At 37.0% G+C, this 9,896-nt stretch overlaps 1 protein-coding gene across 1 annotated transcript in view; it reads left to right on the forward strand.

Annotated features, from left to right (window-relative positions):
* PKHD1L1 (PKHD1 like 1) overlaps window positions 1–2,009 on the forward strand; it is a 146,034-nt gene extending 144,025 nt beyond the window's left edge. Inside the window, exon 78 of the mRNA XM_055314410.1 lies at window positions 1,858–2,009. Within this exon, the coding sequence (XP_055170385.1) occupies window positions 1,858–1,868 (11 nt within the window). The 3' untranslated portion in view covers window positions 1,869–2,009. The remainder of the gene's footprint in view (window positions 1–1,857) is intronic.
* The last annotated feature ends 7,887 nt before the right edge of the window (window positions 2,010–9,896 follow it).

Here is a 9,896-nt window from a genome sequence, read left to right on the forward strand (position 1 = left end):
GATAAGGCCTCCCTGCTACTTAGGGGGAAATGTTGAGTTAGGGATATTATAAGCAAATTGTAAAAAGCTTTGATTGGCAGATACTAATCAGTTTGCACTTGATCTAATGGGAGGAATGATGGAGAGTTTCTGATAGATTAATGAAATGAAAGCAGTACATAAATACGGATAAGATTTAAGAAGTTGAAAACAGTTCTGGAGATCAGTTGCACAGCAGTGTGAACATATTGCTACTGAGCTGTACACTTTAAAAACGATTAAAATTTCACATTCTATGGACTTCACCCAGATTAAAAATAAAATAATAAAATAAAATAAAATAATTAGTATTGATTTATATAGAAATGATACAGATCTCCAAATCTCAAAAGATGATAAATATTCTAAGTTATAAGATACCTAGGTAGATTATTTTATTTGAGTAAAAATAAAAATTAAAAGAAGGATGGAATAATTTGAGGTAGGGTAATAATTTAAAAGGATACTGAAGAATTTTGAGGAATAAAAGCCAAGACTAGATTTTAAATTTAAATATAGGCAGGGTCAGGATGAAGGGACACACTTCTAGGAGTGGCCGAACAAGTGGAGATTGGGGTTTCAAGAACAATGATCCAACAGAAATAATCCTTTCTTTCCTCTTAATGGCAGAAGTTAATTAGGATCCAACTGTCAAGGGAGAAGTGTGGTTTGCAGACTTCAGTCCTGGCCTCTTATAGCTGAATATGGAAGGGTGGGTTTGGAGCTCAGGGACCATAGGTAAATGACCAGGACACAAGTGATTGTATTTTTATGCAAGTTTTCTTATCTTCAGAATTCTAATAAAAGTAAAACCAGTTGTCCATTTAAAAATAGCATGACAGATATTGCTTAAATTTGTTTCTTTTCAGAAGTATTAAAATATAAAGTATAAGTACTGCTCAGCATATCTTTGTGCTTTTTGTATTTCCTTGTTAAATGCATTGTTTTCTAATTGTCTTCACTGACTTTCAGCCTTCTTGTTCCTGACAGCTTTGGGATGTTATAAAATTCAGAAAATTCTGTTTTCAAATTATTAGTAAATGATATTATTCCTGGTGTTTTCTTTAGGGCTTTTTTTCCCAGGTAGAAAAGTTAATCAACATCTTCTCCTTGGCTACTAAATAATCAATCATTCTTTAGTTAAAACAATAGGTGATTTAAACACCATTATCCTAATCCATTTGGGCTGCTGTAACAAAATACCACAGGTTGAGTGGCTTATTGACAACAGAAATTTATTTCTCACAGTGCTGAAGGCTGGAAGTCTGAGATCAGGGTGCCACTACCGTCAGGTGAGGACCCACTTCCCAGCCACAGACTGTGTCCTCACAGTGTGGAAGGGCCTAGAGAGTGCTCTGTTCTTTATAAGAGCACTAAATCTCATCATGATAGCTCCACCCTCAGGACCTAAGCACCTCCCAAAGGCCCCACCTCCAAATATCATCTCATTGGGCATTAGGTTTACAGCATAGGAATTTGGGGGGAATGCATTCAGACCATGCTAACTATTAATGAAATCCAATGCTGGGATTTTATAACTTTGCATTCTGAATTAATATTTTATTTATAAGACAGTCACAAAATTCCACTAAATGGCAACTTGAATGTGAAAAATACAAAGTTTAAGCACCACTATTCTCTCTCCCCAGTTCTACAAAAAGAGTGCATTGCTGATTCTAACATACACTGGTAAACTTTGAAATACTAATTTTTAAATACTACTTTGCCTGATTAACCATACCATGAAATATTAGAACCGTTAAATGAATGAAACATATTTTAAACCACACTAGCTGTTATTACTACTTAAAAAATATATATATTGTTTTCACTTTTCAGGATGCAACTAAACTGCTGTCCTGAAGGAAGGCTGAAAATAGAAATGCAAGAGCTGCTTTTTATGAGCTATTTTGTTGTAGAAGAAAAAGTCTATAGCATTTTCAAGAAAATAAGCTGATCATATTTTTGTAATATATAAAATGTACTAATTAGCTTTCACCATAAAAATCAGATTTCTTCAAAATATAAATTTCTTTTGATTCCTTATATTTGTATGTTCTTATTTCATTACAAAAAAACTTTAAAAAGTCTTTGATTTAGAAGCAGATATACCACCTCCAAGTTGCTGTACCTATAAATATTAGAACTCTTTATATTATTGAAAGAGCTTGTCTAGTTTTGATTTACCCATCCTTAAATCAGATTGGGAGCATTTTGAATTTTTCTATGTACTGGGGGATCTGACTTCCTCTATCCATTCATAAAACTCTGATTTTCAATGATCTAAGTCATTCTAATTTCCAAGGATTTTGGAGAAATTAGATTCTTTAAAAAATATTTTATTTACTTATTCATGAGAGACACAGAGAAAGAGACAGAGACACTAGCAGAGGGAGAAGCAGGCTCATGCAGGGAGCCCGATGCAGTACTCGATCCCAGGATCCTGGGATCACGACCTGCATCAAAGGCAGACACTCAACCAGTGAGCCACCCAGGTGTCCCAGAAATTAGATTATTTTAGACCTTTTTCAGATTAATTTTCTGATTTTCAGATCCATAGTAATCCCATAAATTCTAGATTGTCCCAGATTTCTGGGCCTGCCAAACCTGGCCATTATTCTAAGAAAAGTTTTTGTTGTTGCTGCTGGAATAAACTTTTGGAACAAGTCAAAACGTTCTCAGCTTACCAGCCTTCCCACTCAAATTGCCTCTATTAGGAGTGTGACTTACCTCAACCCCATGCTATACCAAAAGAAAATACTTATTTTCAAGAGGATACTAAGGGAATGCAAAATAAGGGAATAAAATGAGGGAATGCAAGAAAAAAATCACAATTAATGTATATAAATTAACCGAAGCTCTCATACTATAAAAATTGCATTTTACTCAGAAAATTCTAAAGGAAATGTTTAATTTTGAGAAAGAACTCTCAATAAAGGCATTGTAGTCACGTCCAGGGCAAGAACTGGTATTCGGGATGTACCTGATACATTCCAGAAGTAACACTGAGTAACACATTGGAAATAGCTGAGAAAATTCAACAAAGCCCAGACTTTTCTTTTCTGTATGTCATTTCCTAGTATATTCTCCCCACATAATTGTTAATCTTGCTCAAGGAACGTTATAAACATTTACCAGGTAGCAAATCGGAATATCTTTGTATATATTTGGCATTCTGTTCAGTCAAACAAACATCTATTTAGCATTTATGAGATACCAGGCATTCTAGTGAGAAGACTACAGGGAATAAGATGCTGTCTCTACCTTCTAATAGTTCATAATCTAATTGGGGAAGTAGTCGTGGGAAAAGATCACATTGATGCCATATGGTATGTGAGGGCCATAGACAGAGGGTGCGAGAGGGGCACTTGGCTGGGGAGAGAGTCCATCCTGTGAGGATGGAGATCAATGATGCCCCGCTTCCAAAGATGATGCCTGAGATGAATGTTGAGGAATAAAGCATGAGATGAGCCAAGGAAGAGAGTCCTGGCAGAAGGTGTGGTGGTGAGAACAAAGGCTGGAACACCAGTAGATAGTGAGTTCCTTGAAGGCAGGGCACTCCCTTATTCAGCATTTCTTCCTGCCATCTAACAAAACATCTAGCATGAGTAGATCCTGATACAGTGTTTGGTAGACAAATGAAGCATGGAGCGTGGGGAAACAATGGTCTGATGTTACTGGAGCACTATTGTGACATGAGGAAAGGCATGAGGCTGGCTGGAAGGAGAGACAACAGTCTTCTGTGCCATGCCATCAGAGGGGCTTGGATTTATTCTGTAGATCTCAGGGATATGGTTTTAACTAGATATTAAAATAGAAGTTTTGCCTAGGACAGATTTTAAAGGGGGGGTACCTCTCCGAATTTTGGGGCACACAATGTGGATTGGTGTCAGAGTCGTTGCTGTTAGGAATCCTAGACAATATGGCTTTCAATAGCTTTCTGTCATAGCTGGCCACCTTTAAAAAAAGTTTATTTGAACAATGCTGTCTTAGAAATTCATTTTTAATTTAAAAAAATATGTTTTAATGTTAGAAGTGACTACTTACTGGTGTATTAGGATTTTTCTATCCAGGCTGTGAAAAATTCATGAAGTAAATGTAATGCCCCCTCTTTGGTCAATGTAAGTAACAGAGGATAAGAAGGTAAGAAGAATACCTTCCTGTATTTCTGATGATAAGTAAAATGTTTATATCTTGTCCTACTGTTTCTACTCTTTTCTAAGCTTCATCATCTCTGATCATTGCAATGACTTCTAGATAGTCCATCGACTTTTACCTCTTCTCTATTTTATCCCGAAGTGCTACCTAGAATACTACTGCTACTACTAACAATAACAAAATAAAGTTTCACCACATGGCTACCAAGTGCCAGATACACACTGAGTGTTCTCTGTGGGCTTCTTCCTTACAATAACCCTATGAACCTATTGTCCCCTTTTCCAGATAAGGACACTTGAAACCTAAAAAGATTTAATAAAATGCCCCAGTTCACAGAGCTTCCAGTGGTAAGGCTGGGATTCATTCTAACTCCGGAGCCCAGGCTCCAACATTTAACTGCTTCTCTCACTTATCTTCAAGCACTGGAAAGTGTTTCATTCTAAAGAAAGTTTTCAGTAAAACATATTTGTGTTTAACACATATTTATGTCTAACTTAGACATAAATTCTCAGTTTATACTTTATGACCTCTGTGGCTTCAGGCAAGTTCTTAGTCTTATTCTGATTCTTTACCCGTAAAATGTGGAAAATATCTGCCTTGTAGTATGGTATGTGAGGACACATGATAGCATATATATGAAACTTTACACAGTGCCTAACAGCTACTGGCCCTCAGTAAATTGTTGTCACTCCTGCTGTTTTTACTACCATAATGTTGCTTATATCGTGTCAATCCCTGGCCCAATAAACCATTAGGCTTCTTATTACACCACAACAAGGTCTAGCATGTAATAAACATTGTGTTAATAGACTCTTAGGCTGGATACAGGGCCACCTAGAATAAAGACTTCCCTTGCCATTAAGGATGACCAACTTCTGTGCTCTAAGTTAGAAAATCAGAAATAATCTTGTGGCGTATTCTAGAAACTTAAAAGATGGTTGTTATGCATCCCTTTGCCTTTTCTTCATCCTTCCCTGTTTTTCCTGCTGCATGGAGAGCAAGATGCCTGCTTGGACCAGGAAGACAAAGGCCAGCCCCCGCAGGAAGGGGTTGGAGTGCTCAGCTGCAAGGAGCTTGCGTCCAGACAATGTGGTACCCTATCTAGTAGCCTCCGCTCTTACAGGGTTTCATTGTCACTTGGCAGAAACCTAAACCTAAATGATATATCTCCTCATTTCACAAGATGCTTGAGGTAGGCAACATTTGAAAGGAACAAGGGAACAGGGAATTGATCTTTGCTATCCAGGGAGGTGGGCAGGGATAATACCAGGGCAAGAAAATAGTGTCAAATACCACATACAACTTTGAAGTTATTCCCTGTATCCTTCAAAACAGAAATGCTTAAACCTTGATATGAATCCATTATATATTTGGTTTGGGAAATATATACCTATCTGAAGCAGGTGAAGGGTCACAACTTTTTCCTATGCTCATCAGTGGGCATTTTCAGCTTCCTCAGGCTGGCACCAGCTGCCGAGAAGTGTTCAACCTCCAATGAAAGAAACACTTCTCCAGAGAGTAGCTACAGACACAGTGTATAAGACTGAAGAGGAAAGGACCTGCTATAGGGGTAACAGTAGGTACTTGAATGCCTGTAGGCAATCTGACCAGCTGTAAGCCTCTTGCCTGTCTTTCTTACCGGTCCTAATATGCTACTCTAGTTATTATGATCAGATTATTATAAAATTAGAACAGTCCCTGTGAAAAAACTCCTCTTTCAGGAATTCTTTTCACTCATGACAAGCTGATTTTGTTAGAGTTCTTTCTGGTTAAGGGTTGTATATACTTTTGACTTCTCTAACATGCTTCGCACACACTATGCTGATGGTAAACTGCTTCATTAAATGAATGAATAAACTGCACAATGAAACTTTTCCTCTCCAGACTTCTCAATAAAGTAGTCCTTCCAAAATATTATAGAAATTTCACTTTATTCTGACATACTGCCTTCACATTTCAAAGAAAAAATGTATAAAATTCACATCCAGTTAGACAACACTAGTTATGGTTGCTATGGTAATGGGCTCAGAGCCTAGGAGCAGGAAAAAATAATTCCTTTTGGGCAAGATATTTATGAATGTGTCTGGCTACATGGTAAGAGTATTTTCCTTCGGCTTTTCTTTAGAGTAATTTATATATTCAGGCAGATGATCCTTTATGCATATAAGTTCTCCCTAGGAAGAGAGAAAATAAATATGTTTTTTATACTGAAAATATCTAGTATGGTTATAACATGGATTTAATTCTCACTTATAAAGGATTTAACTTCAGATAAAAACCACAGCAAGAAATATATATTTCATGATGAGGAGGTGAATAATGAAATGTACAGTATATACAGACAAATGTTTTTAACAAAAATTGCTGGCATGTCTGATATTTTAAAGGGCCAGAGGTAGTCACAGGGAAATCCAGTAGCAGCAGTTTGAAATTAAGAGATTAAAAGGCAACATTTGAGACACATGTCCACACAAGTGAATTTGAATTGATGGACAATAGCAAATCTCTCTTTATTTTGAACACATTTATTGTGAAGAAGCTTTAAAAATACTTAATCAGGGCAGCCCAGGTGGCTCAGCGGTTTAGCGCCGCCTTCAGCCCAGGGTGTGATCCTGGAGACCCCGGGATCGAGTCCCACGTCAGGCTCCCTGCATGGAGCCTGCTTCTCCCTCTGCCTGTGTCTCTGCCTCCCTCTCTCTCTGTGTGTCTCTCATGAATAAATAAAATCTTTAAAAAAAAAAAAACCTAAACATACAGCAAAATATCAAGGTGACTTAGAGGGAGGAAAAGATAAAAATCAAAAGACTAGTAAGGACATCATTATGAAAATTCTGGTGTGCTAAAATGATGGACACTGAAAGAATGGACAGAACTTGGCAACAGACACTGTTATGAGCAAAATATCCCATAAGTAGCGAGAAAAAGCACAGAGAGGGTAGGGTTGTGGGTGCTTTCCTTGTAACAGCTGTTTTTTCACCCTCTTTCTTTAAAATCAAAGGGGGCAAAGGATGTACCAAGAGGATGTCCTCAGAGCATAACTTTAAAACTCTTTTTTGTGTGTCACTAACAAAAATGTCTATTTCTGGTTGCTGGTGATAGAAAATTCACTCCTGTCTTCCTTGAAGCAGTATTCCCTCCCGTGAGCTAAAAGGAGATTCTACTGAACTTGAAGATGATAAAACTTTCATTGATCTGCTTTGTTTCCAACACATTTCCACATACATTATGCCAGTTACTTTACAAAATTAACCTTTAAGGCAGGAATTATTAATGTACTTTTGCAGATTAGAAAAGTAAGGCTCAAATGTATTCAAGCTATAGCTGTAGCTGAATGAATTAGGCTTTCATTGTTGGTTCAGTGTTTCATTTTTTTTCAGTGTTTCATTTTTAAGTTGTGCATTCACATACAAGACAGATCGTGTTGTATGTGTGACAAGCTGTTACTTGTGTGAATCTCAACACATTTACCCTTAGAAATCATAAATGACCTTACATTGCCAGATCTGCTCAGATCAAGTCTCCTTAACTCATAATATAGCTGAATTGTATTATACCTCTAATAACAATGTGGGCATTAGCCAAGAGGTATTACATGGTTGAACCTCACTACAGAAACACAGAAGCAAAGATATTCATGATATCTTTTCATTTTAATCCATTTCTAATAAAAGACATAGATTATTTTTCTCTATTCCTATGTAGGCCTGTTCCAAAGATTAACTTGGTTAACTCTAAATTGTTTTTAAACCTTGGGTCTTCCTGTTTAGCAATAAAAATCACTATGAAGATACACTATAGTAATATTTATGATGGAAAATATTCAAATGCTTCACAGAGAGTCACTTTTATTTCAACAGAAATTTAAAAAAACTGTCAGACTTGTATTTCTGTTAAGCTACTGACCCTATTAAATGGTTATGATGGGTATTAAAAAATGTTAGAATTTTCCAGAATATTAAAATATATGACTTTGAAAGCAAGCACAATTCTCTAGAATAGAAAAAGTAACAAAACAATCCATTAAAATTATCATCAGAAAATGCTTTGCTTTCAAACATATCTATTCAAAACTGTCACTGTGAGCTGCAAGGCTTTGTTTTGCTTGATCAAGAAATGAATGTGACTTTTAATTTGTATTCAACTGTGGACAGCTGCTCATTAATAAAAAGCCATTAAAGTCCAAGTCAAAACAGCAGGTCTAAAATTATGCTTGAGGGAAAAACCATCTCTTTAGTGAAAAGCCAGAGAACTGCGTTAGGTAGATTGGGAAGCACTGGGCTGTGTTTGTAAGGTGTGCCCTAAATACTGGGCAGGGATGGGAGGTCAGTTGACAAAACACTTTTCAGACCCTGACGCAGACAACTCAGAACAGAAAAGCCTACAATGGCTTTGACTTGGGAGATTAAATGGTGAGTTGGAAGCTGATAAAAGTGAATAAATCAAGCTGGTGATTAGGGGTTGGGCAGAGGCAAATCAGAGTGGGCAAAATGGTCTGAACAAAAAGCACGTAGAATTAACTGTAACACATGGAGTACAGGCAATTCAGAAAGAAATCTTTCATTTACCAAGTTTCTCCCTTATGTTACTCCCACCTGACATTTGATGGTCCCCGTCCCCACCCCATGCAAGCCTTGGGCAGAGGACAGGACTTCAAATTGCACACTCCCAAGAGGTGGTCCCCATGCAAGATCCCAAATTATCGGCACCTGTGATCCTCAATTATGGAATTACTACTCAACAACTAAAGATGACTTTAAACTGTTATTCCATAGATATTTTTGAAGTAAAAGAAGTTTGCCATCTTTGACAAGTTTTGTTTTTTTACTGTGTTGGAAACAAATATTCACTAACTAGTGTTTCTAGAAAAGTACATAAACCTTTTAATTCCGTTTGGAAATGGCAAATTTAATAAAGGAAACTGAAGAATAAAAAATAGAGCGATATAATAATTTGAAGCAAAGATATGTGTCTAAGAAAAACATTTGAAAACGTTTGAGATGTAGCCTATTTTGGATTATCAATTAGGGGAATCCAAAAAGAAATTTGGAGATTTTGAATTATTAGAATTTAGGCATTTGCAGAAATTTAAGGTTAGAACAAATGTTTAAAAGACTGTAGAGGGGATCCCTGGGTGGCTCAGTGGTTTAGCGCCTGCCTGAGTCCAGCATCGAGCTCCTGGCATGGAGCCTGCTTCTCCCTCTGCCTGTGTCTCTCTCTCTCTCTATGTCTATCATAATTTTTTAAAAAATCTAAATAAATAAATAAATAAACAAATAAATAAATAAAAGACTGCAGAGGATTTAGGGAGGTGTAGTAACTGGGAATGATGACGAAAAAGCGTGGTGGTAATAGTAGTAGTGGTGGTGGCAGCAGCGGCTGCTGCAGTAACTATTAATCTATGTATGTTTGCTTTATGCCAGCCTCTGCCCTATATGCTTGGAAAGGGTTAGTCATCCTATGAAGTAGGCGCTATTACGGTCATTTTATTGATGAGGAAACTGAGCGTTAGAGATGAAATACTGTATCCAGAGTTACATAGAATCATTCTAGAGCACAAGTTACAACCTTCTCTTTCTTCTCTTCTTGGGGATAAAGCAGTGAATAGAAATGTGGTTCAGATTGGAGTGGCATGGGTGGGTGGATACTAGAAAGTAAGTGGGTAGATGGAGGCTGGTCAAGGTGACAGGACAAAGATAGTTGTAGTAGGAAAAAAAAAAAAG

Source organism: Nyctereutes procyonoides, unplaced genomic scaffold (assembly GCF_905146905.1).
Source record: "Nyctereutes procyonoides isolate TBG_1078 unplaced genomic scaffold, NYPRO_anot_genome, whole genome shotgun sequence".
NCBI classification, from domain to species: domain Eukaryota; kingdom Metazoa; phylum Chordata; class Mammalia; order Carnivora; family Canidae; genus Nyctereutes; species Nyctereutes procyonoides.